Below are 27,762 nucleotides of genomic sequence, written 5' to 3'. Positions count from 1 at the left end.
TGGCACGCTATGGGCTTGGTGTTGGGCAGCAGTTCAAACCTACCAGCTGCCCGTGGGAGAAAGAGGAGCCTGGCTGTTTGCATAAAGGTTGACAGCCAGAAACCCCACATCAGGCTGTTAGGAGTCAGAACTGGCTCCACGGCAACGGGCCTGGCTGGGTTTGGCATGTTCTCTTCAATCGCAGTCTATGACAAAATCTACAAAAAAGAACCCCAGGTAAGTTGCATTAACTGTTAACCACATCATAGGTTAACCCAGAGCTAATTTTCCCTGCTATCTCTGATTCTCCTTGATTTCTTCCCATCTCAAAAGGGGATTTTTTTCAGTGTGTTTTTTTCTTTTAAATTTTATTGGGGGCTCTTACAGCTTTTATAACAATCCATACATCAGTTGTATCAAGCACACTTGGACATATGTTGCCATCATCCTTTCTGAACATTTTCTTTCTACTTGAGCCCTTGGTATCAGCTCCTCTTTCTTAGAACAACAGCCAAGGGGAAGAAAAACAAATGACCTGAAGGAATGGAAAGGGATTACATGTCAGGCAGCCCTGACAGGGTGTCGGGAGCAGGGAGCCTATTCAGGAAAGAGACCCTGCCTCTGTAAGTCATCTCATGGCCTGGGTTGCCCACCTTGACTTCTTGTTTTAAATACGTAATAAAAACAAAACCAGCGCCATCAAGTCGAGTTTCACTCATAGTAACCTTGTATCGGTTTTTGGAAGCTGTGGATCTTTATGGGAGCAGATAGCCTCATCGTTCCCCTGCGGGGCAGCTGGGAGGTTTGAACTGCTGTCCAACACTGGTAGATTTCATCTGCTGATCTTGTGGTCAGCAGTCCAACGCTTATCCAACAGTCCCACCAGGAAAAGTCAGCCTGATTGGGAGAATCTTGCTGAGCAACCAGTTGAAAGAGACCATTGCCTCAGACCTCATTGAATCATCAAACATTGAGTGGGGGCCCACTGCATCCATGGCTGGTCATTGAGCCTTATGGGGAAGAGACCAACCTTCCAGAAGGACGATGTTATGTGGGTAGGACTAAAGGTCTTATTACACCACCCAAACACAGTCATTGATGCCCTGAGGGCTAGTCAGCACCCCAGGGAGAACATTACTGAAGCTCCTGCAGAAAATCAGCCTATTACCCCCACCCTACCCCAAAGAGCAAAGAGCACTGCAGGGGGCTGAATTCTCACCCTCAACATGAAGACCCTTAGGGAGAAGGGCATGTTACATCCCAGCACCAAGACTTGGTCAACCCACTGCCATCAAATCGATTCCACCTCATAGCATCCCTACAGGACAGAGTAGAACTGTCCCGGTGAGTTTCTGAGGCAGGGAATCTGTATGGGAACAGAACGCTTCATCTTTCTCCCTCGGAGCAGCTGGTGGGTTCAAACTCCTGACTTTGAGCTTAGCAGCCCAACCCACTACACCAACAGAGCTCCTTCTGGTCTTGAGAATGAGATTAAAATAAAAATGGCCTTTGTTTCTTTAAAACGGGGCCCAAAGGCAGGTTTTCAAGGCCTAGAAACCTGCATTGTTCTCACAGCAGTCACGCACCCCACTCTTCCAGAGGATGTCTTCCTTTCTGAGTCATAGCGATGACTCCAGGGGCCCAATCTTCGTTGTGGAGGCCGCCGTGCACAGCACAGGCTAACTTCCTTGGTCTCACAAATGCAGCAGCACCACACCCTCCAGTTGGGACCTTCAGAAAGGTCTCTAGACATTACTCAGTGTCCCTGGGTTGAGACCCTCGGTTGAAAGCCACAGTTCAAGGTCAACCACATCTCCATCTGAACCTCAATCTCTGCTTGCCTGTAGACAGCCTAAAACCAAGAATTATGGAGTCAGGAAGCCAAAGGTTAGACTGAAGAGTTAAACTTTGAAAACAAAATGTCTGAACTTCCCAAAAGATGACATAGATAGGTCAATATAATTTCCACATTTGAGTACTTAGATGTTTTAGGGTAAATCTTTTAACCCGCTGAGTTAGTCTTTATAGCAGAATAAAGCCATTAACTAAAGATGAATGTCAGCATACGTGACTAACAAGAGCCCTGTTTGTTTTTCTTCCTTGAAGTCTCACTGTGAGTGTAAGGAACATTTCCACAATTTTGTACCTGGAGTGGGGTGCGACATGATCGATATCTGTGAATCAAATAACTCCTGTCACAAGAATGCGAACTGTACCACCATCGCACCAGGCCAAACAGAGTAAGTCTTTTCAGTTCCACATCATCTTTTCAAAGTGGATAAAGTGGTGGCCTGTCAATGCTGTAAGTACCTGAACAGTAAGAAATGTGCCTCATGCAGCCTTCTACCTCCATATAACATAGCACAATGCAAGGAACACAGTGGGTTCTCAATAAATCTTTGTGTAACCCAATGAATCACTCCACAGTATTTCCATTATAACAGTCATTAGAATACTCTGGAATATTGGCCTGCAAGCCCTGGTCTGAAATAGTCGGAGTCTGGGACAAGGAAACCACTGAGAAAACAAATGTTTGTCCAGCTGACCAGGCGTTGGCCATTACCATATATGCCTGTTTTCTTGATCATGAACTATCACCTGTCAGTGATACAAAACGAGACTAGAGAAAGCATAGGAGTGTTGTTTCCTGGACTCTGGGTTTGAGATTGTCTGTGAATAAAGATACTTGTAGGAAAATTCCTGAGGTAGAGGCGGCGGAAAGGAGAGGACATTGGGAGTTTTAAGATCTGTGGCGGGGCGGGGGAGGGGTGGTGGTGGATATACTAGACTAGTTGAGACTGATGGTTTCCTAAGACTGTTGCCCTGAGATAGCCTGCAAGCTTTGAATCAGGACTAACCCCAAGGTCACCTTTCGCTAAACAACAAATTGGCTCAGATGAGTACCACCCTAAGTGCTGTGCTCCTTTAAAAGATCACTGAGATGTGACCAAACGGTCAAGAGTTACTTCAAGATAAGGATGAGAATAAGAAGAGGCAGGGGAACACGATGAATGGAAACAGGAAAAACAGAGAGAAATAAGGAGACTGTTCACGCAATTTGAAGAATGTAACCAATGTCCCTGAACAATTGGTGTGGAAATTATTAATTGAGAGCTTAAACGACTATGTAAGCCTATACCGAACACACACAAGAATCTGGGTTAGTTCCCCACCCAAAACAAAAAACCAAAAACTCACTGCCATAGGGTTGATTCTGACTCATCGCAACCCTATCGGATCGGGTAGCACTGCCCTTGTGGGTTTCTGAGAGTATAACTCTTTTATATTTTTTTAATCATTTTATTAGGGGCTCATACAACTCTTATCATAATCCATACATACATCAATTGTGCAAAGCTCATCTGTACATTCATTGCCAAGAGTAACCTTTTAAGAAGTCGGAAGCCTCACCTTTCTCCCATAGATCACCTGATGGTTTCAAATTGCTGACCTTGCAGTTAGCAGCCCAAGACATGACCACACACCCCAAAACAAACCCATTGCCACCAAATCAATTCAAATTCGTAGCAACCCTCTGGGAGTAAGGAACGCTGCCTCAGTAATTCCAATGCTGAGATGTTTTACAGAAGCAGCCTGTCTTATCTTACTCCCACTGAATGGCTGGTGGGTTCAAACCACCGGCCTTTCAGTTCATAGCCAAGTGCTTTAATCACTAGGCCACCATGTCTCCTCCATGAATCCCTCTCATACCTTCGAAGTGCAAGACCTTGAGAAAGTGACACCATCTCTCCGGCCTCAGTTTCTGCATCAATAAAAGAGGAAAACTAATATCTACCTCACAGGGTTGTTGTGAGGATTTTGTGAGAGAGCGTTTCTGAAAGCCCTTTGGAAGCCGCATACAGCTGTAGTCCACACGCTGTGTTGCAAGATGCTGGGTAACCTGTTTTCAGTTGTGGCAGTTCGAACCCAAGGTTAGAACCCAAGTCTTGGTACCCATTTTGCCTTCCCAAAAAACCTACCTCCACAGAGCTGTCCAGGTGCTCTTTCTATAATACATAGTCAACTGTTTTTCCTCACTTAACATCCTCTGGATGCCCATGTGCAGGAAGAAATATAACCTTCTTTGCTTTGCATTGAAGGCCCTACTTGGTCTAAGACTAGCATTTTCTTGACATCCCTCAGAAAAGCACAACCTTGGCTTTAGTGCTGCTGGGTAACGTACTGCCAGGGAGATGAGCTGATATTGCTGAGATGAGCTGCCAGGGCTGAGGGACCTTTACAACTGGCCAAAATGAATGTGACGGTCAAGGCTTGAATCATGCGCTGCAACCACATAAGCGAGAGATCAGACCTGGGGAATGGCGCCTGTGTCCCCTGTTCCATACTTCCCCAGGAAGGATCCCTCACACGGGTCAGATGGATCATCTCACTGCAGAAGGATCTTTGAACCAAAGGCTCCCGCAGTTTCATGGACCCTGGGTGGTGGGGAAGGGCTGAGGAGGGAGGTCTAGTAGTGAGGAAGTAGGAGTACTGAGCGTGGGGAAGTCTTCATTTCTCTTCTGTCCTCTGATACTGAGGCTGCAGCGGAGGCCCTGAGGCAAGCCTTTGAAGACGTCTATATTGCACCTTGTCCTCTAGCGCCACTATGATTTGGCATTAACTCAGTGGTTCTCAACCTTCCTAATGCCGTGGCCCTTTCATACGGTTCCTCACGTTGTGGTGACCACCCCCCAACCATAAAATTATTGTTGTTGCTACTTCATAGCTGTAATTTTGCTACTGTTATGAATCAGGCGACCCCTGTGAAAGGGTCATTCAACCCCCAAATGGGTCGCAACCCACAGGTTGAGAACTGCATTAACTCGATGGCTATAAATTTGATTGGTTTACCCATTAGCTACCAGTAGCCACGGTATTTTCAATCACCTCATAGTCATATGAAAGCTAGACGAAGCAGATCAAAAAAGAATTGGCACCTCTGAATTACTCTGCTGGTGAAGACTATTAAGTAAACAAACAAGTCTGTCTTGGGAGAAAGAGAATGTTCCTTAAACGTGAGGCTGGCAGCACACTGCGAGCATATGATCAGGAGGGGTCGGTCCCTGGAGAAGAGCATCACGCTTGGGAAAGGCAAGAGCCGGTGAATACAAAGAGCATCTTCAATGAGTGGTTTCAACAATGAGCTCATGCAGAGAAGCAGAGGTGAAGACTGCACTCCCCTGTGTTGTGAGTAGGATTTCTGTCCTTCAGAACCAACTAGATGGTGCCTAACAACAGAAAATAATCTGTAGTCAGATAGTTAACGGACGTTTCAGTCTGCTGTCAGGGTTCCATGAGTCGGAATCGACTCACCAGCACCTGCCAGCAATGGCATCAAGAGCACCTTGGCCCCCACACCTCCTGCCCAGAGCTGTGACCACCAGAAATGTCTTCAGACCGTATCAACCCACCCCTGAGTGAGAGCCACGGCTTCTTCACAACCCGGAAGAGTCCATCAGCAGAAGATGTCCTAATCCTTGGTGCCAGGATGAAAGCTTCCATCATTATCCTCCAATCATTAGCTGAACTGTTACTTCCTCCTAGAAGCCTTCCCTGGTTTCTTGAGACAAAAGTCTGCCTCCCTGCCCCCGCGACTTCCTACTTCATTTTCTATGGTGGCACTTACGATGGAACCTAATGTTCTGTGGGTGGACGTGGCCTCCTTCTATATTACCAGGACCTCTCGTTCCTGCTGTTGTCGCCATCCTGGTCGCCATAGTCATCAGCATCTGATACCTATTGAGTTTTCCTGTGTCTGACGGTGGATTAGCTGTCTTCTTGCATTTACCTTCTATAAACCACCCGTTCTACAGATGAGGAAGCTGGAGCTCAAGGTGACGGTGGATTAGCTGTCTTCTTGCATTTACCTTCTATAAACCACCCGTTCTACAGATGAGGAAGCTGGAGCTCAAGGAGACGAAGCAACTTGATCAAACCTATTGTCGTGGAATCCATTTCAAATCATAAGCGCTCAGTATAAGACAGGAGAACTGCCCCAGGTCGTTTCCAAGGTGAATCTTAATGAGAACAGACTGCCACGACTTTCTCCTTTAGAGCAGATGGTGGGTTCAAACCACCAACCTTTTGGTTAGCAATCAACCACGTTAACCACGGCGCCTTCTCGGTGCCTTATGAAATTGCTGTGATTATTAGTTTTCAGGTCCATCTCCAGCATGTGAGGTCTGAAAGTGCAGGGTACCTGTTTTTATCATCTTTGTAGCACTCTGACCTAGCACCAAACCCAAAACCAAAGCAAAACCACCTCACTGCTATCAAATCAACTCTGACTCATAGTGACCCCAAAGGACAGCGTGGGACTGCCCGTGTGGGTTTCCAAGATGATCTTTACACAAGTAGAAAACCATGTCTTTTTCTCAGCGCTGCTGGTGGCTTTGAACTATTGACCTTGTGGTTAGCAGCCGAACGCCTAACCCAGTAGGCCACCAAGGGAAAACCGAGTCAAACTTATTGTCATGAAGCAGATTGTGACTCCTGGTGAGCCTGTAGGACAGCATAGAACTGTCCCCGTAGAGTCCCAGTGGCTGGACTGTTTAAGGAAGCAGGTTGCCACATCCTTCTCAGGAGGGTGACAAACTTTTGGTTAGCTGCCAGGCGTAACTATGGCATCACCAGGGCCCCTAGAAGTGGAAGAGGAGGTGGTGAGTAATCAATTCACCATCAGTCCCTGTCCTGGCTCCTGGGCAGTTATGCAATTAAGGTGGGAGCGCTGTTCCAGGAGATTGTCCCAGCCAGCAGTAGAGACACCGTCCAGAGGTTTCTTTGGTGGAGCGGAGTAAAATCAGTACACGTAGGAGGCCCTGGCAGCACTCTGCCTCTCTGGGGAGAATCAAGTGATCAGAATTGCTGGGAGCAGATCAGCCCTGAGCTGTAGAATGTGGGATGAGAGGGCATTCCCGATTAAACTAACAGCTAGAAAAATCCGCCACAACTTAGAAACGCAGCTGGGATTCGCAGTGGTGATCAGAAAGGACAGATGTGGGACTGAGGGTGAGCAGGATCACTTTGCCGGGTGATCGTGGTACACGAAGCACTTGCACCTGATCCGGAATGTGGTCTGTGTCATTGAGCGTTTCCTTGCACGGGCGCCCGGCACTCTGTTTGGCAGTTGTGCATCCTGTAGACTTGAGGGCGTCTCAAACTAGGCTATCATCACAGTCATGCAGCCTACAGTTTTAAGGTCTCAAACGAACAGAACCATCGGATAGAAAGTCATGGCAGCAGGCCAGGCAGGCAAGGGGTGATGAGACCCTGAAATCTTTATTCAATCAACTGGTTGAAAATACAGCTCCTTGGTATGGGGCCTTATTTAGGAACACAGCAAGATTAATAAGTGTATACTCATACTTTGGAATACTCTCGCAAGCATGAGTTGTATCTGCAGTACGGTCCACCCACAGCAACACAGAAGCAGTCACAGCACAGCGTCCGCTTCCCTCTGAAAGGATCTCCTCCTGGGCGGTGGCTGGGGTCTCACCTGTCTCCAGGCTCCGGAGGGTGGTTGATTTCCTCAGCACCTTGTCCATTGCAGCCAGCTGTCAGATCATTTTTGGTAGATGGCAGTGATGTGCTGGAACCAGAAATTATAGAGTCCCACGACGTGTGGGATGAGGAGCGCATACTCAAGACTTTTGCCAGCGGGTTGGCTTCAAGTTGGTCGTTTGAAACTGGCTATGGCAGGAGTGTTTACACCATGAGAATTAGCAAGCTTTACAAATCAGGTCTTCTCCCCACTGCCCTCGGTACCTTGGTGGCTAAACATAGCACACAAGTATTGGGTAGCGTGTGGGAGGAAGACTGGGCTTTCTACTCCTGTAAACAGTCACTGTGGCAGAAACCCACAGGGGTCACTATGAGTCAGCATTGACTCGATGGCAGTGAGTTTATTGGGTAGAATAATAGCTAAACCCATAAGTGGTATCATCCGGCCAAGGAAATATTTGTATTAACCAGAGGGGGTTCGCTGTACACCATTCGATCTAATCTCTAAGATGAACATGTTTCTCTGCTCTCTCGTGTCTACAGCACTGCCTGGCACAGGGGAAACACTTAAAAGCACGTGTTGTGTTGTGTTGTGTTGTGTTGTGTTGTGTTGTGTTGTATTGTCTAAAGACCCACAGGGATGGCTGCCCCAGGCTGAGGGAGGTGAGGTAGGATTGAAGACACCCCCATGGTCAGAGAACATCTTCTAGACAATTGATATTCCACTTTGTTAGAGCATAGACTATTTTTATGCCCCCCAAGCTAGCACATGACTGAAAGCTCACATGAATTGAGCAGTGGTGCCCAACGTTTGCCCCTCTGGTATTGCTTTTCCCTTTATACACTGAAGCACCCAGATGGTAGATGGGCAGGTGCCAAACTATTTTTACGTGACAGGCCAAATAAATGCTGAAAGTTTCTGAGACGACTTTTGGCAATGTGAGACACTCTCCAGGGGGTTCAAACTGGAACTGGAGAAGAAACAGGGGTGGACGCAGGCCTCGCTCTATAAATCCAGGATCCGTGTAGAGAATGCTCCCAATAGTGCACGGAGAACACCGGTTGCCATCAAGGCAACCTGCCTCGTGGCATCGCCGTGTGTGCCAGAGTTGTGCTGTGCTCCACAGAGTTTTCAGTGTCGGGTTTTTTGATAACAGATCTCCAGGACTTTCTACCAAGGAGCCACTTGGTGAATTTCACCTTCCGGCTTTTTGCTGAGAAGGCAGCGTGTTAACTTGTGCTCCACCCAGGGATGGCCAAGATCCCAAGAGTGCCTCGCCTATTAGGACTTTTAGCAAGTTAAGGACGATGGCTAGTTTTTGCTGTTTCATGGATTTCTTTTTTTCCCCTCCCTTTGGTGTAAGTGTGCCCTTTTGTTTCATCCTTAATGCTATGAGTTTCTCTTTTTTATAAAGCTCAACTATTCATAAAAGGCCCGTAACTTTTATGGTTGATCAACGACCATGTATTCTGAACTGCCAAAAGAATGTGCCTGAGAAGCGAGGATGGTGAGATTTGGTCTCACGTGCTGTGGGCGTGTCCTCAGGGGAGACAGTCCCAGGAGAAGGGCACCGTGCTTGGTAAAATGAAAGGCAGCAAAGAAGAGGAAGACCCTTGGTGAGAGGGACTACACAGTGGCTACAGCCATGGGCTCGAATGTAACACGTGTGAGGACGGCACAGATTGGACCGTGTTTCGTGCTCCTGTACATTGGGTCCCTCTGACTTGGAACCAACTTGACAGCACCTACAACAACAACACAAAAACGGATCATCTAACGATGAACAAAGAGCCGTCCTTGTGCCAAGGCCTGGGCTAGATCCTGGGGTGACCACAGAGAACAAGCGTAGGCACAGCCCCTGCCCTCAGGCGGATTAGATGGGGGAGCACCCTGGGCAGGGCAGGCTCACAGTGGGGGTGACACACGAGGAAGAGCACATGCTGCCAGGAGAGCACACAATAGGGGAGCCTCCTCTGCAGTGTGGGCTGAGACGGGCAACCCAGGAAGGCTTCCCGGAGGAGGCATCTGCTGAGCAGGGATCTGAGTGGTTAAGTGGTCTGTCCCTAACTAGGAAAAGGAAGAGGAAAGCGTATACTAAACCTTGACCATTGAAGGCTAACCCCAACAGTATACTCTGCGGCGTGCCCTGCGGTGAGGGGGGGGGGGCCACATTCATACAGCGCAACCTATGGGAGCCCAAACTCAACAGAGTGGAGTTCCCCATTCTTCTAGGTCTTGCACATTCTCTGCCTTTGACTCAGGGAAACCCACCTCATCTTAGTTTGGAGCGTTCCTTCTCTGGCAAACTTCCATTTTACACAGGTTATGGCTTTTGCAAGCTTTTCTGTAGAAATCTCCAAGGGTGCATGTTCCCTTGAACACACTGCAAAAAAAAAGATGCCCAAACAAAAAAGAATATGGGGTGCGGGGTGCGGAATCTCTTGTGTCTTTGGAGATGCACTTCTTAGTATATCCTTCTGGGGAGGGATCCCTGGTGGTGGCACCTGTCCCCTCCTGGCCTAGGTCCCGATCCTACTCGGGGCCTCATTGTCTCCATCTGTAACATGAGGCCTAGACCTGGATGGTCTCAGCCCCGCCCTGAGCTGAACATCCCATAGCCCAAAGCCCCTGAGCGTGTGTTTTCACCCTCCTCTCCGCAGGTGCATTTGCCAGAAAGGCTACGTGGGAGACGGCTCGACCTGTTATGGGAACCTCCTGGCCCGGCTCAGAGACTTAAACACTGAACCCAGAGGAAAATGGCAGGGAAGATTGACCTCTTTCATCTCTCTCTTGGGTATGCATCTCAGGGTGCAGATTTCTACCTGAGGGGCAGACTTCCATCCTTAAAGGGGTGGGCAGGATAGCGAGACTTGTCTCTGGGGATTAAGCCTTTTAGGGAGGGGCCAGGGGACTGGGAGGGAAAGGCCGGGCCGGTGTTTCCAAGGAAACAAGAAGCAGTCAGTACCAAGAGATCCAGCAAGGCAGGAATTCACAGTCAGAGAGGGACACACAGGAGCTGCTGATGTCCAGCTCCATGGGCCTTCTAGGTGTGCACAGAGGTTGACAAGGGCTACTGGAATAGAGTGTGGTGAAGACCCTGAGACAGTACCCACTCCTTGATGGTGGGGTGGTATATGAATTTGGGGGATACTCAGTCTTCATTGGGTGTGAGCATCCCACATACGGTGGGATGTTTAGCATCCCTGCCCGCCCCCCAGCCACCACTTGCCTACAGTGACACAGTCCCCCTGTTCCCTAGACAATGTGACCAGCCTAAGACACCCCCACACATTTCCGCATGCCCTCAAGGGCTCTTTACCCCACACCTCCTTTAGAAGGAAGTGGTAGAGCTGATCACAGACGCTGGGCAGGACATTCTCTAAAACACAGAGTGGGGCCAATGTGCAGAAATTGAAGTACAGACTTGGCCAATCCGCAGGAGGCTTAAGACGTCAGCATTTAGAATTCACCGCTCACCCACAATGATTTTCCAGAAAGGTCGGAGAGAGAGGGAAGTGAACGTCAGCCATGGTTTGATGCTATGTTCTCTGCATGAATCTTAAGGTACGTCCTGCAGAAATGCCCTGCTCTCCCAGGCATCCTGCCAGAAGCCAGGCATTACTGCCCATCTGTCGGGCTGTCCAGAGCCATCTCTAGGGGCTGTTAGAACATCAAGCAGGCGCAAACAGGAGTGCCAATGTCCTTTGCAAACCGGGCCTCCAAACATTTTCCTGGACAAACCTTTCACCTTTCCTGTTTACCTGGTGCCTGCGCAGTCTGCCTCTGATGGGAAAGAACAGCCCCCCCGGCCTCGTGGCCCAGTCCCCCGTAGGGTGACGGCAGCAGGACCAGCTACCTCATTTGTGGGGAACAGTGCAAGATAAAGGTGTAGGGTCCATGGCCCAAACATGATGGAGCATTTCAAGATGGCAGCGGCAGAGCATGAAACCGAACGCGGGACCCTTCTAAAGCCAGGCTTAGGTGGAAATGAGGGCTACATCCTTGTTCAAGGAGATGGTAAGAGCCCAAATTCGGGCACAGGGCCTAATGCCTCCTGGGATTGTCAGAGAGCTTGGTCATGTGTCCCTCACAGACCGGCACATCTCAAGAGGACCCTGGATGTAAGACCATAGTGAAAATCCAGTACCTTGGAGTCACAGAAATCTTCCCAGCTGACAAAGTGCCTTCATGGGTCTATTAAAAGAGAGGCACTTTTGATTCAAAGGGCATCGGTGAACCAGTCAGGAGGCAAGGGTCTGCTTTTGCTCCGCACCAGTGTTCACCATAGTGCACAGCACCACCCACTGGGGGGATGCTGGATTTGGGGCTATAGTTCAAAGGTTTCTAAGTATCAGCGGGCACTGAGTACTAAGTTTGAGAGCCTATGCCACTGACCCCGTTGGTGTTTTCTTTGTGCCTTTCGACACCGAAGACAAAGTTTATGCCTGGCCACTGAGCAACCTGGGACCGTTCACACTACTGCTGCCAACAGACAGAGGCCTGAAAGGATTCAATGTGAGTACTTCGACAATTGTGCTTGCACATACCAGGACAGCCGGAGCAAGGGGCTAATCCAGCAAACCTAGTGGGCACGACATTCTGTCACGGAACGTGGGAAGTCCCTCCCCTGGAAAAACGAAGTCTGCTCATGAGAGGGATGGTGATTTCTTTGATACAATCATTTTTGGTGAAATATACTATGCTTACAAAAAGCGCACAAAGCCTAAGTGCCCAGCTCAATGGGTCATACCTGGGCACCCAGCTAGACAAGCACCCGGAAACCCCCTAGGCCCCTTGAGCCCTTCCCAATCTTGACCCTCTCCAAGGACACCGGTTAAGAGTTTTTAACGTGTGATGAATAAGATTGGCAGAATGCACAACCACCGCTTCCTATAAGAATTGTCAAATGAACACAGGAGTTAGGGTGTGTTTCCTAAAATTATCATCAAGAGGCACAGTGGCAGGAAAAACTAGAACATCTCTAAAGTGTGTCTCTAAGTCCTTGTGAGCAGCTGTTGTTTGAGATCATGTCACCCAGTGGGAATGAAGACACTTAATATCTGGTAGGTGGGTCTTCTTGCTGCAGTGATATCAATGAAAGCGTTGTGTTTGGTTTTAATGCAGCCGATAGACATAGCGGTGCATGTTGGACTGATTTATCTTCATCCAGGATATTTTGTGGTGATCATTCTTGCTGTGTGGAGTAAAAACCCAACATTCCTGGCTTACTTGCTCTACTATACCACCACAACTAACCGACTGAAATTAATCTATCATTAATCCTCAGCGATGCCTTCACAGCTCCCCTGTTGGGAAGGAGAACTCACAGAGGTCGGATGCCTTGTTTAATATATAGATTACGTTTACACAGCCCCTGGGTGACACCAAAGATGAAAGGTCGGAGTCTACCCAGAAGCACCTGAGAAGGTCTGGGAATCTACATCCAAATATCAGCCATTGAAAGTCCTGTGACGCACAGAATCACCCTCAGGACTCCAGGGCGCCTGTGTGGTTTCTTGTAGACATTGCATCTACAGGATATGGATTGCGTGCTGTGACCCTATGTCACAGAATATACTGCCCCATAGCGTTCTCTTAGAAGAGCACAAGGTCTTTCTACTGCGGGGCCACTGGGTGCATTCGAAATCCCAATCTTTCAATTAGCAAGTGCTTAACCATTGTGCCACCAAGCCGCTTTTTTTTTAAGTTTACCCAGAGTTAATAAAAAGCATCTGCTGATTGGTTGTTAACTATATAAAACCAAACTCACTGCCATCAATTCGATTCTGATTCATAGCTTCCCTGTAGGACAGAGCAGCATTGCCCCTGTGGGTTTCTGAGAATTTAACTCTTGACAGCAGTAGAAAGCCTCATCTTTCCACTACAGAGCAGTTGGTGGTTTGGAACTGCTGACCTTATGGTTAGCAACCCAATGCATAACCCACTATGCTGCCAGGATTCCGCTAATCGAAACAAAATACAGCTTTCACTCAATGGGCTTTTCAAATCTTTACCAGGCAAAAGAACCATCCATCCAACCTAAGGGCTGCTGTCAGGTAACTACAGATTTCATTCCCATCTGCTCCTTGGGGCCTGTGCTCCCTTGATTCCCTGGCACCAAAGCAGCTCCGGCCATGGATGGATAGCAGACCCTGCATCGCTCCAGCTCTTCAGAGCCCCACTCCTTTAAGACCTGTCTCAAGGGGTGTACACAGGGAGAACACTCTGCATCCCAAAGTCTCCACAGCCCTCACTGGCAGGCACTGACCAGACCAAGGGAGCACGCTCTCTTTTCTTAGGTGAAAGAGTTGTTGATGGACCCTGAGGCTGCTCGGTACTTCGTGAAATCCCACATCATCGCTGGGCAGATGAGCATGGAGTGTTTGAATAGCACAGACACCTTCTATTCCTTGACGGGGAGGTCTGGGGAAGTCTTCAACCAGGAAAAGGTAAGGCCTTCTCCACGGTTCACGGCCACGATAAGACTGTTGACTGAGTCAGTGACTGTAGCCCGTCTCTCTTTGCGTCTGGGGCTTGTGAACGCTTTCAAGAACTTCTTGCCTTGTTCCTTGCTTATCAGAGCACATTTCCTTTGGAGGAAGCAGCCCAGAGCAGGGGGAGGAAGGGTCAGGAAGGAGGCAGATGAAGTGTTTGATTTGGGTTTGAGTCTGAATTTGTTGTCACGGCAAACCATCAGTCATCTGCCAGCAGGAAGGAGAAGCTTTGCTGAAACCTTATTTCCTGGACGCATCATCAGCCTGAAGCTAGCTCAGCTTCTTTTATTATTGTTGTTCTTTAACAAAAGGAAATGGATTTGTATGTTTTCGATAGCCTCCGATGGGTTTATCCATTCTCTGTGGCGTAACAATCCATCTCTCCTACTGTCATTAGGGGTGTTGTGCATTCACCAAGTGAGGTTGCCCTCCCCCACTCAGCAGGGCGAGGAAGGAAGGGATTCATCGGCAGGATGTACCTGTGGGCTGTACAGCCAGTAGCATTGTACTTCACTGCATTCCAACAGTTGCTACATTCTGGAGTGCTGATTCTGTGTGAGCTGTGGGGAGAAGATTCGTTGTTGCTCTATAGACCTGCAACACCGCCCTTTGAAGGAAGTGCTACTATACATGAGTTTGGATTTATGCTAGGTCCATGCCGGTGTGTCTGAGCTAACTGCAGCCACGGACCATTGCTTAGCCTCTTTGCCCCTAGAGTTGTGAAGTGAAAAAAGCAAAAAGAAGGAAGAAGCATATCAGCCAGTATGATTTGAGGATTGTTAAAAATAAAATTCAAATCCAAAAGGAAAAAAAGAAGAAGAAGGAAGTACAATCATTGCCCTCATGGATCCCATGGAAAACTGAGCTGTTTGACTCTAATGCCAGCATCCTTATCCAGGATGCTGTGTTGTGTGTTTGAAGATGGATGGATGGATGGATGGATGGATGGATGGATGGATGGATGGATGGATGGATGGATGGATGGATGAATGGATGGATGGATGGACGGACCAATAGACGGACAGACGGATGGATGGACAGATGGACGGGTAGTTCAATAGGCATGTAGATAGGTAGATTGTTGTTGTTAGTTGCCATCAAGGAGTTCCGACTCATAGCGACCCTATGTATAACAGAAGGAAACACCTCCCAGTGCTGCACCATCCTCACAATTGTTATGTTTGGGCCCATTTTTGTAAGCGCGGTGTCAATCCATCTGGTCAGGGGCCTTCTTCTGTTTTGCTGCCCCTCTAATTTACTAAGCACGATGGCCACGATGTTTCTCCATCCCTGCCTCTAAGGAGTATTCTGGTTGTACTTCTTCCAAGAGAGATTTGGTTGTTCTTTTGGCATTCCGTGGTACTTTCAGTATTCTTCACCAGATCGGCAGATCGATAAATAGACTCAGACAGGTGGAGATAGGTGGGTTATAAATAGATACAGAGATATGGCTTTGTTCTTCACAAGAACAAACATTTACCCATTTAACAAATGTTAACTAAACCCGAAACATGTAGGCTCTGTAAGAGGAAAAGGGAATTTACTTAATTTATTAATTCAATAAATAAGTTATTTGCCTTCTCTGTGCAAAACACTAAAGTAGGTGATGACTTTACAATAAATATTCTAATCCCTTGTGGAGTTTGAAGTCCTTATAATCCTTGTCATGTCTTATCTACTTTTAGTATGTGATAATCCTCACTGATCTCCCTAGATCTTAATAAAAGCCCTGCGACATCAACCAAGCAGACAGCTTGGTTAACCCCATTTTGGTTAAAACAAATCCACCCATGTATGGATTGTGATAAGAGTTGTATGAGCCCCAATAAAATGATTTTTTTTAATCCACCCAAATCATGCAGCTGAAAATCACAGGATGAAAGGACTCAAGACATCTGACTGTTCACCCAGCGCTCCTCTGGGAAGCAGCATTCATTTCCTTTTCCCTTGGTGCTACAGGACAATCAACTTAAACTTAAACTCTATGGAGGAAAAAAGAAGGTGAAAATTATACAGGGCAACATGATTGCTTCCAACGGGCTGCTGCACATTATCGACAGAGCCATGGACAAGATGGACCCCACCTTCGAAAGCAACACGGAGGTGAGATGTTTCAGGTGAACGTGATGTCAACCCCGCTCCATCTACCTTTGTGCCACTTCCAAGAAGAAAACGCCTCCACTGACATCTGTACTTGGACTCCCTCTGGAAGCACATGGAAGATAGGATCATTTAAACCTGTTTTTACTATTATTCTAGGAACATCCACAGAGAGAGAAAAAAGACACACAAGAATTATAGAGAAAGTATATTTTTCCCTTTTGTGATCTCTCTTCCAGCCACAATTAGCAACTCAGCCCAACATCCAGTTGTTATGAAAATGTATTCCTCTGCTTTATGAAGAAGGATAGTTCTCACTGTGAGAAACTTGATTCCCTCTGATCTATAAAATGATAGCCAAAGATCACTTCAGAATGTGGGGGTCCAAACTACTCTCTAAATTATAATATCAAGCATTTGTATGATGCACTGACATTCACCAAATGATTATATATATGTATAACTTTATATACAAATACAAGTGTACTGTATAAATAAGACTCGCTCCCAGCCATTGAGCATAGCAAATGATAGCAACCTTATAGGACAGGGTAGAATTGCCCCTGTGAATTTCCAAGACTAAAACTCTGTTTGAGAGTAGACAGACTCAACTTTCTCCTAGTATAAATATAAGCATAAAGATATTTACACTTTTTTTTTACTACATGAAATATATTATATAAATTCACATAAACTCTCCCAGTCCTTGAATGTTAGGGTTTGGGTTTTTGGTTGGGGGTGGGGGGGGGGGTTGTTTGTTTGGTTGGTTGGTGTTTTGGTTTTGTTACTGATTTTTACCCCCCAAAAAATCTTTCTCTTTAGCAAACCATCATGGCAATGCTACAACCAAGATTCAGCAAGTTCAGATCTTTGCTAGAAGTAAGTACTCATACATTTCTGGGAAAAGTTGTCTATCAAGTCCTCTGTGGAATTAGTGATGTATTTATATTATAAATAATGCTGGTGGAGTATTTCAAATATCTAAGATAGGTTTCAGATATATCAAGTTTCTTTTCTCACATACAGGAAGCCAACGTGGGACATGCCCTAGATGAAGATGGGGTTGGTGGACCATACACCATTTTTGTTCCAAGTAATGAGGCATTAAATAATCTGGAGGATGGCATTCTGGATTACCTCCTCACCCCAGAGGTATAGTATCCACCTCTGTCTTAGCGTACCGATTCCCAGAGGTTAGGCTGCCGAGCATCATGTGATAAGTTTATTAAACAGGCAGATTCCAGATTCCTCACTTGAAACACTGCCTAGTGAGGCCCAGAAAAAGCCATTTTGAGTCAGACCCCACCCTTCCAATTTACAGAGTCTCTGGTCACCCTGTTTTCAGAATCCGGAAACTTGCTGAGGCTTGTTTAGTTTAGGGGTTCACATTGTGCGTTCTCTCGGGATACTTTCAGGTCTCTTCAAGGTATTTTGTTTCCAGAAAACTTGGAGGTTGGAAAACATGATCAAACAAATAAATCAGAAGATAATCTCTTTCCATGGAAATGTATTTTCAACCTATCAAAGGGTCTGGTGGTCATTTAAAAAGGCAGTTCCCCCAGTGTCTTGAAAATAAAAAACTTTTAGAAAATGTAATTCACACTCAAATTCTCCATCATCTACCTATTGCAGACAGAGATGATATGCCCTCTAGGTCTAAAAGGATCTCCTGGGTAGCCCAACTGGATAAGCACTCGACTACTGGCCAAAGGGTTGGCGGTCCAAACGCATCGAGAGGCGTCCGAAGATCATGCTGCCCCACACTCCCTGCCTTCCAGTTCCTCCTTAGTCATAGGGACCCAATGAGACAGAGTAGACCTGTATGACATGTCAGCTTCTGAGACCATCATGCGTATCAAGAGTCGAAAGCCTCATCTTCCACCTACTGAGCGGCTAGAGGATTCTAGCTACTGATCTTGGGGTTGGCATCCAAATGTGTAGCCCACTATTGCCTCCAGGGCTCCCATCAGAAGATAGGCCCACGTGTTCACTCACTAGACGTCGCGGAGTTCATTCTGACTCACAGAGACCAGGCCTGAGGATCTGCTTCCGAAAGCTCGCGTCCTTGAACAGCCTCCGGAGCAGTTCTGTCCTGCACACGGGGGTCTCCGTGAGTCAGAAAGGACTCAATGACCAGTACCAACTGAATGCGGAGCTTTCCGTTTGATGCGATTCATTTTTGAAAACAATGGTGAAAGAGCTCTCAGGTACCTAATCAAGGGCACTTAAAGATAAACTAAAATGTTCTAACTCAAATAGGAAAAAGTCAACCTCCCTGTTTTCCCGTTGTTAGATGCCGTCAGGTAGACTCCAAACCACAGTTACCCTGGGTACAACCTGGTCCTGTGTCACCCTCACGACCGCTCATATGTTTGAGCCCAGTATTACAGCCACACAGTCAATCCAGCTTGGCCAGTCTTGCCCTTTTTCACTGCCCCTCCACTTCACCAAGCACGGTGCCCTGCTCCAGGGATGGTCTCTCTTAAAAACACGTCTGAAGTACAGGGGACCAAGTCTTGGCATCCTTGCTTCTAACAAGCGTCTGGCTATACTTCTTCCAAGATACATTTGTTTCTTCTTTGGGCAGTCTGTGGTACTTTTGATATTCCTGACCAGCACCATGATCTAAATGCATCAGTTCTTCCCCAGCCTTCCTCCTTCAATGTCCAACTTCCACCTGCATATGAGGTCATGGGAAATACGATGGCTTGGGTCAAGAGCACCTTAGTCCTCAAAGTGCTTTTCAACACTTTGAAGAGATCTTGGGCAACAGATGTGCCCAGGGCAACGGGTCTTTTGATCGCTTCACTGCTGCTTCCATGAGCATGTATTATGGATCCAAGCAAGACAAAACCCTTGACAACGTCACTCTTTTGTCCATTTATCACGATGTCACCTATTGGTCCAATTGTGACCATGTGGGGTCTTCGTTACATTGGGTCATAATCCATACTGAAGGCTTCAGGCCTTGATCCTTATTGGCAAGTGCTACAGTTCCTCCTCACTTTCAGCAAGCATCTGTACACAGGTGTTGTCTTCTTTAACAACCTTCCTCGATCCCAACGTCACAGTTGTCTTCGCATAATGCAGCTTCTCTGATGCTTGAATAAGACTGAGTCAGTGTGGTGAGAGGATACAACCTGACGCACACCTGGCCTGATTTTAAGCCGTGCAGTATGCCCTCGTGCTGTTTGCACAACTACTTCTGGATCCAGGTGCAAGTTCTGCGGGAGCACTGCTGACCTTACGCTAGCAGCCACAAGTGCAGCCCATGATGCCACGAAAGCAGTGTGGGCAAGAGACTTGCTCTTGGCAATTCACAGATACCTTGCAAGCAAAAATGAAGTGGAGGGATGTGAATTTGCAGAGTTCAAGGTCATGTTAAGAATTTGATTATTAAAAGTGCCTTGATAAAAAGTGCAATTCACTCTCACTTTCCTCCTCCTCCCCCTCCTCCTCCTCCTCCTTCTTCCTCCTCCTCCTCCTCTCCTATCTTTATTCTCCCTCTCTCTTTCTCTCTCTCTCCTCTCCTCCTTATCCTACGTCTCCTCTCCCCGCTCTTTCCTGCTTCTTCTCTTCCTCCCCCATCACTGCCTCTGGCACCAAGGGCTTGTCTTTTTCCCTGACTCTGAAAGAAAGTCCTCATGGAAAGAATGTGACGCTCATCACTCCACAAGACTCTTCACCAACAACACCTGCAAGCATTTCCTGAGGCTCTGAACTGGGCTGGTGAACTTGAACCTAATGAGGGCTCTGACTTCCCCTAGCCAGATAAGGCGGCCAGCACGCTGAGTGACCACAGCCAGGCTACAGGGATCCTCTGGCCCTGTTATGCTCTTGAATCTTGTAAAAAAGATTCCCCAGCCATTAATTCTTGAGACTAAAGAAGTAGGTTCTCCAGTTGATAGACTCCTCTCTTCAGATCAGAGAACTGAAAGAAATCCGTGCCAGCCCTTGTATTTTGCAGGTGGCACTTGAGACGCAGAAAGGGAGAGGGACTTACTCAAAGTGACACGGAAGCAAAATGCGGATGAGCAGTCAGGCTCCAGAGGTTCAGCTGAATGTTCTTCCCTCTGACTTTCAGTCGGTGCCCTCACGTGTTTATGGAGGACCCAGCATGTGCCCTACACTGTGCCAGCTGGGGGCAGAGTGATTACAGAGCCAGGCACGCCCTCTCTGCCTTCCAGCTGTCTGCAGCTCAGTGTGAGCTGGCATTTCCTTGCCCTACCCAATGTGTCCCTCTGCCACAGCCCATACTGAGCTTGGAATAGTTTTGTCTCTACTGGGTGCACGGCTCCACTACTGGGTACCATGGAGTCATTATAAGAGGAAATGGGGACTGGAGGGTAAGGGACTTACTCAGGGGTCACCCTGTTCAGGGCTGCAGAAAGCACCATTCCCAGGGCTGACTGATGGGCTACTTCAACTTTCCAGTTAGCAAGCTTGCCCCACACATCATGTTCCAGGCTTATAGCCATGGTGGCCACATAATCTATCATCCACACCAGGACACTCTGGGAGTCAATGGGGCTGCCAGCACAGCGAGTGTAAACCAGGTTTGCCCCAGTTGTACCCGGACAGATGGTCATCCTATTGACAGCGAACTCCCCTGGCGCAGGTCATGGGCCAACATCAGATGCAGAAAGGGGACAGGGTGGATGGACTTGGGCTGAGCCTGATTTTCTTTCAGCCTGGAACTGTTAGGGCATGTCCCTGGAGCAGTGAACAATAGCAGGTCCATTATTGAGATCTGGATCTGCTACCCTTTATCATGCAAACCAAGGCCAAGGAGAGGAGTCTGAAGGCTGTGACGCTTGGAACTCCTGGGTCTCACTGAGCTGAATGTAGCCATTCTCCGGGAGACCACTGCTGCCACCGTCTTCTCCCAACCTACAGGCTACTTAGGAATGTTCTGGAGAAGAGGGTGTATCCCAACCCTCCCTAACCTGGTCCTTCTCCTCAGCACTGTAGATCTCTCCGGTCCCTCAGCCCATTAGAGGACTGCTGGTCCTGGCGACGTTCCCTTCCTTGCATCCCAGGACCCTCTTCTATCTCCACTGCTGCTTCAGATTCCTGAAGCCGCAGAAGCACGTGGGGGGGGGGGTGAGCTTTGAAGGAGGAGTGGTCAGAGGCCCACGGGAGCTCACACAGGAAAGAGTGCTGTCCATGTGGGTGTTCCGAACAATAACCACGGATTCCCAAACAGCCAATATGCAGGATGTGTATCTGTGGAGAAAGGGGATTGAGTTATAGACTGAGGCCGTCTTAAAAATGTTGGAAGGTCACCTTGCACACTCAGATGCGATGAGGCAGAGGGGGCTTCGGGCTTGGACTTAGTCTTATTCCTATGTCCTAAAATTACTTTTGTGGTTTCAGAAATGTCTTTACAACTTGGTGTTCTCACACATTAAATTGGCCAGGGGGGGGGCGGGGGGCGCGGGAGGCGGTTGCAAAAGAATCCCTACCTCACAGGCTTGTCGGGAGGAAAAAATGAGATGGTGTAGATAACGTTTTCACAGCAGAGCCTAATACAGAGTAGCTATTTTTCAGATGAGACTTCTCCAAACTTGGACTTCCCCAAGATAGAGATGATGGGTTTAGAATGTTTTCTTTAATCTTAATTAAAAGTTTGAGGAGGCTCCCACAAGAAGAGGGGCCATGTGCTTTCTTCATTGACTAAACAAGTCTTCTGATTTCTTTGCAGGGATCTCGGAAGCTTCTGGAACTCGTCAGATACCACCTGATCCCATTTACCCAGGTCGGTTCCACCTTCCCCAACTCTACTTTCCATTGAGATACCAGGCCTGGTGTTAAAGTCCTACCTGTATGTGCTAGTTCAAGTATAGACTCCTATTCTTCTCCTAGTACATATATCACAATTTAAGACCAGACCCACGATGTTGAATTCCATAATGTGTGTGCTAGGGAAAGCATGCTCATTGTAGCTTATCTGTGACTCTGAGGCTTAGTCTAAGGCATAGGTTCCCAAATATATTGAGCTGAGCACTTCCTTTTCAGGAAAAAATATATATCTATATATTTATTACTCAGCATGCCCTCTGGCAATTAGAAATTGTTGTACTATAACTCATAATCCAGGATAACGTGCAGGTATCTGCTTTTGCAGCATCCCTTGGCTTGTTCCAGTGCCCCCAGGGGCAGGATTCCCCCCTTTGGGAAACACTGTTCCTAGCACACCCAGAGCCAGGCATCATGAGTATGTTGTTAAAGAATTCTTCCAAGCCAAAACACCCATGATGTGTCTCATGATCTCGAAGGCTTTATTTTTTCTGATGAAGACAGCAAATGTGGGCTTGATGTGCGCTCTCCGTGTCCCTGTCTATTGTCTGCATTTCAGCTCGAAGTGGCCACTCTCATCTCCACCCCTCGCATCAGGAGCATGGCCAACCAAATGATACAGTTTAACATAACCAACGACGTAAGTAAGACATCTACTACTAGGGTCATTGAGCACGTGCATCTTTGCTCTGAACATGGCTCACCATCTGTCCTCCACACCGCCGCACAGACTTCACATCCTCATGGCTGTTTCATCCACATGCTCATTCTTCTGGCAAACATTTCCCAAGTAAATGCCACCGGCAAGATTCTGAGCCAGGTGCCAGGGAAAAGACAATGAAATAGCAGACTCACAGCCCAGTAGGGAAATCAGACTTTAAAAAAGTAAGAAGGGGAGTGGTTGGTTAGTCATTTAGTGACAATTTCAATAAGCGCCACCAACCAGATGTGCCGGGGAGCTGTAAGAGCACATGACAGAAGGAGCCTGAGCTAGCCAGATGGCCAAGGAGCGCTCCCTGAAGACGTGATGTCTGGCCAAGCTTGGAAGGATGTGTTGTAAAGAACGTGGGCGGAGGTGAGTGAAAAAGAGTTCCAGGCAGAAGGGGGAGCATGTGCAAGGGCCCTGAGGTGGGCGAGAACATGACTTATTTAACACACGCAGAGAGGGCACCGTGGTTCCACTAAGGAAATGCCGGGCCTGTGATGTCAGCAGAAGTCTAATAGCATAGAGCTTACATCTCCTGTTGATTCACCGTTGATGATGATAATGATCACTCATTCTTTCAACAAATATCCACTGACAGTCTTGTATGTGCCAGGCACTGGGCTGGGTGCTGGCAATAGACCTGTGAGCAAACAGACAAAAGTCCCTGTGTGGGACTTTCATTCTAATCAGTAGGAGGATAGATCAAAAAAGGTTAAGCAATTGAGATATGCCGTATGTCCAAGCATGATGACACTGAGCAGGAAAACAGTGGGGTGGAGTCCAAAGGATCAGGTTAGTGGTGGGGCCGACCTTTTATTTATTTTTCTTAATCATTTTATCGGGGGCTCGTACAACTCTTACCACAATCGACACATCCATCCATTGTGTCAAGCACATTTGTACATTTGTTGCCCTCATCATTCTCAAAATATTTGCTTTCTACTTGAGCCCTTGGTATCAGCTCCTCATTTTCCCCTCCCTCCCCACTCCCCACTCTTTCATGAACCCTTGATAATTTATAAATTATTATTATTTGGGGTGCTGACCTTTTAGATAAAATGGCCGTGAACACTTTGTCAAGAAGCAAAGATCTGAAGGAAGTGACTGAAAGAGCAGTCCAGAGGGGGAGCGCAACCTGGGCAAAGACAGAGCCAGGAGCACACCTGAGCTGTGGCTCCCCGGCGCCCCAGCCCAGCTCACTGCAACAAAACATGGGATGCCATCCCAACCCTGTGCCTCTAAACAAGACATGGCTCCTAAATAGCGATTCCCCGCCCCCTTATTTCTGGAAAGGGGGGGGTTCTTTTGTTATGTTATACCAGTACAGGGTGGGTCCTAGACCTAATTACTTGTGCATGATAAAAAGAGCCAAACAGCCACCAAGACAATACAGAGGGAAGACACCATATAAAGACAGACACACGGAACTGATGCATCTCTAAGACCAGGAACTCCAAGACCGCCATCTGCCAGAAGCTGGAAGAGACGAAGAAGGACCTTCCCCTAGAGCCCTGATTGGGGACTTCTAATCTCTTGAACGATAAAAAAATAAATGTAGGTTCTTCAAAGCCACCCAATTGTGGTATTTGTTTAACAGCCTCCAAACCAAACTCACTGCCATGCTTACGCTAGAGGACAGAGCAGCGCAGCGCCTGTGGGGGCCGAGGCTGGAAATCTCTATGGGAGGAGAAAGCCTCTTCTTTCTCCAGAGGAGTGGCTGGTGGTTTCCCACTCCTGATATGCACCTGGAAGCCCTGGGAAAAGCTAGGTTTCTGTATGGTGTAAGCAGTCATGATAAGGCCCTGAGCTCGTACTTGGAATGAGATGAGAACTGTGAATAATGGAATGCCAAGGTCAGATACACATCTTCACAGGGTTCCTGTGGCTGCCGTGTTGAGTATTGGTTCACAGGGAGGGTGACAAAAGTGGCAGGGAGACCAGCTAGGAGGCTATTGTAACTATCCAGAGAAGGAGGTGGCCACTGAGACCAGAGCGGTCTCAGGGATGTGGTAACAAATGGATGGATTCTGAATACATTTTGAAGGTTGACCCATCCAAGTGTCCTGGAGAAGTCAAAGCGAGTTGGAGAGAGAGGAAGCCAAGAAGAACCCGATATTTTTTTTTAACTTTAGCAACCGGAAGAGTGGCGTTACCTCTGATTAGATAAAGCATACTTCAGAAAGAGCAAGTTCTAATGAGAACCTAGGAGAATTAGTTCTTTTTCAACTTTTTCCACTAGAGCCCTGGGAGTGCAGTGGTTATGCATTGCGCTACAATCCTCAAAGTCCACATTTCTAAACCACCAGCCCCTCCAAGAGAGAAAGGAGGAGCCTTTCTACTCCCGCAAAGAGCTACAGTCTCTGGAACTGCGGAGCAGTTCCACCCCGTCCGACAGGGTCACCGCGAGTCAGCCTCGACTCGATGGCCATGAGTTTGTTTGGTAGTTTTCACTGGAGCATGTTCTCAACCCATCGCAACCCCCTGTGTGTGTTCCCTGATGTAGCCTCGGCTTCTAATCCAAGGTCAATAATCATATTTGAATGAATGACCCCTCATTTTGCCACAGAGCAGTAGGACCATCTCCCAAGGTTACGTGGCACATCGATGGTAGAGCTGGAAAAGTTACACCTCTCCCCTCAGCCCAGCATCTGGGGGGACCATTCTGCCAGTGTCACCTGTGCAAGATCATCCTTGCCTGATATCCTCGTTGCCACGGGCTGCCACAACAGAGTGCCCCGCCGTGGGCGACTTAAAACAACCAGAGTTTCTTCTCTCGCAACCCTGGAGCCTAGAAGTCTGAATTCAGTGTGTCAGCAGGGCCGAGCTCCCTCTAAAAGCTGAGAGAAGATCCTTTTTGTTTCTTCCAGTTTCCGGTAGGCCTGGGCCTTCCTAGGCTTGTGGCAACATCACTCCAATCTCTGCCTTTGTCTTTACCGGGCCATCCTTTCTTCCTGTCTCATCTCCTCTTCTTCCCCGATGGACCCTAGCCATGTTGGGTTAGAGCCCCTCCTACTCTACCGGGACCTAGCATCACGCTAGCGTCAATGCCATCTGTCAAGACACTATTTCCAAACAAGGGCACCCGCACAAGGACTGGGACGGAGGACGTGGGCATGCCTTTGGGGGAGACCCAACACAGCCCATTATACCTGGGATCAGTCAAGCAGTCAGTTCACGGTCATACCTTCTTGTCAGACAGGCCCTTCTGGTAGCCTCTTTCACCCCGTTGAAGGTAGGGTGTCATTTGGCGAGGCCTCTGTCGTTGAGACCTGCCTGCGGGCCCTGCAGGCACAGAATGAAAGATGCCATTGCTTCCTTCCAGGGACAGATTCTTGCAAACGGTGTGGCCATGGAAGAAACGGAAGTGGCTGCCAAAAATGGCCGAATTTACACCCTGGCTGGAGTTCTCATTCCTCCCTCCATCGTCCCAATCCTGCCTCACCGATGTGATGAAACCAAGCGGGAAATGAGACTGGTAAGGCGGCTCAGAAGCCAAACCAGGGCCGCGAGGCCCCAGCCCCTCAGCGTGCACATCAGTTCACTCCTCACAACCCCGAAGAGGCTGGCAGTGGGGGGATTTGGCCCCGGGAGCCTCGTCCCCTCAGGGGCTTCTGTTCCCATGAAGAGATCAGTGGGCCTGAGATTGTATCTCGGAAATTGAGTCCAGGTCCTGGGAGGTTGCCTTCTCCAGTGGGACCTAGGGTCAGTCTTCCATCGGTCCCCGTCCCTGTCACCCGGGACCACCGCTCTTCTTTTCTCTAAAAGGGACTTCACAGAGAGTTGTTCTCAGATGACCCGGCCAGCTGATCAACCAGTTTTTTTCAACTACCAAATGTTCTGTTGTGCCACGAGCTCCTACACCCTGGAATGGCCTTTCCTATTTCCATAGCAACGCTGTGGCTCGGCCCGTTTTAATCAGTGTGCCATAAATTTCAACCCTGCTGCACAAGCCGTCTTTGGGTTCCCGGGGGAATCGTATCCTGAGGTTGTAGGAATAGTAGGTCTGAGTCGTCCCTTTGGGGGACAATCCATAACACCTGGTGGGTCTCGGGAGAACATGAACCTTTGCCAAAGAATGAAAAACAAAGCAAACTTGTGACCGTGGTGCCAATTCACACCCATGGCGAGTCCTTCGTTAGATTCTAACTGATCTGTAGCGGTTGTTCACCTGTCGTCTTTGCAGACACATTATGCTGGGGGTCCTTCTGCCGAGCCTTAGGGTTGATTTGAAACACCAGGCTCTCGGTGGCACCAAAAACAGCCCTCAGTGCCATCAAATTGATGCTGACTCACAGTATCCTGTAACTGGTTTTTTGGTTCCCACAGTTTTATTGGCATATAAGTCACATCATACAATTCAATAGTTCGATCACATCAAGGAGAGTTGCACGATCATCACTCCAATCAGTTTTAGAACATTTTCTTCATTCTTGTACTCACCGTTATTACCTCTCCGATTCCCCACAACCACCCCCGCCATAGACCCAAGGAGCCATTAATACAGTTACTGTCTCAATAGATTTACCTATTCTGGATCTCATATGCAGAGAAATATTAAAAACAAACAAACAAAAGGTAACATGAATAACAACATGAGACAGATAAGAACCTTGATCGAAAAGAAAGCAGAATAGTATCAAAAAGTAGAACAAATTTAAATGTATCATAAGGGACATCAAATGAGAAGAGTGCTAAATCATAATCCATTTTCCAATACATTCTGCATGATAGCAAGGCTATTCACACCCCTGGTCCATGCAACTTTTAACTCTTTATGGGAGTCGTAAATCCCATTTTCCTCCCAAGGAGCTGCTGGCCGTTTCAAATTGCTGACCTCCTGGTTAGCAGGCCAACACGTAAACACACAGGGTATTTGAACAATAAATAATGACTCCATGTTATCTATTTTATTTTATTATAGAAGGCTTTTTTATCACAAACAGGGGAAGTAACCCAGGAGGGACCTGGTGCGGGATTGGGGCCAGCTGCCTTGATTCTAGCTTTCCTATGTCATGACTCTGATGGCTTCAGCCTATTGATACAGTCTTTGCTGGTTGGCAGATGCCATGTGGGCATGTGGTTCAATTCTGAGCACCCCATGTTGAGAGAAGCAGAAACATAAAGGCCAATGTGTGTTTTAGAAGCCAGCATCGATACAAGGCTCAGAATAGACCAGATGAAAA

General features: G+C 47.8%; 1 protein-coding gene across 1 annotated transcript in view; it reads left to right on the top strand.

Moving 5' to 3' along the window:
* STAB2 (stabilin 2) overlaps positions 1-27,762 on the top strand; it is a 166,892-nt gene that overhangs the window by 32,527 nt on the left and 106,603 nt on the right. Inside the window, exons 9-18 of the mRNA XM_045291191.1 lie at positions 2,086-2,219; positions 10,141-10,274; positions 11,913-11,995; positions 13,780-13,929; positions 15,934-16,077; positions 16,897-16,953; positions 17,101-17,226; positions 21,779-21,832; positions 22,433-22,513; positions 25,902-26,054. Of these exons, the coding sequence (XP_045147126.1) occupies positions 2,086-2,219; positions 10,141-10,274; positions 11,913-11,995; positions 13,780-13,929; positions 15,934-16,077; positions 16,897-16,953; positions 17,101-17,226; positions 21,779-21,832; positions 22,433-22,513; positions 25,902-26,054 (1,116 nt within the window). The remainder of the gene's footprint in view (positions 1-2,085; positions 2,220-10,140; positions 10,275-11,912; positions 11,996-13,779; positions 13,930-15,933; positions 16,078-16,896; positions 16,954-17,100; positions 17,227-21,778; positions 21,833-22,432; positions 22,514-25,901; positions 26,055-27,762) is intronic.

The sequence above is a fragment of the Echinops telfairi genome, unplaced genomic scaffold (genome assembly GCF_000313985.2).
Source record: "Echinops telfairi isolate 266 unplaced genomic scaffold, ASM31398v2 ScPeMD7_2;HRSCAF=8, whole genome shotgun sequence".
Lineage (NCBI taxonomy): Eukaryota > Metazoa > Chordata > Mammalia > Afrosoricida > Tenrecidae > Echinops > Echinops telfairi.
The sequence above is the reverse complement of the archived record's forward strand: the minus strand, read 5'-3'. Positions and strand labels throughout refer to the sequence as shown.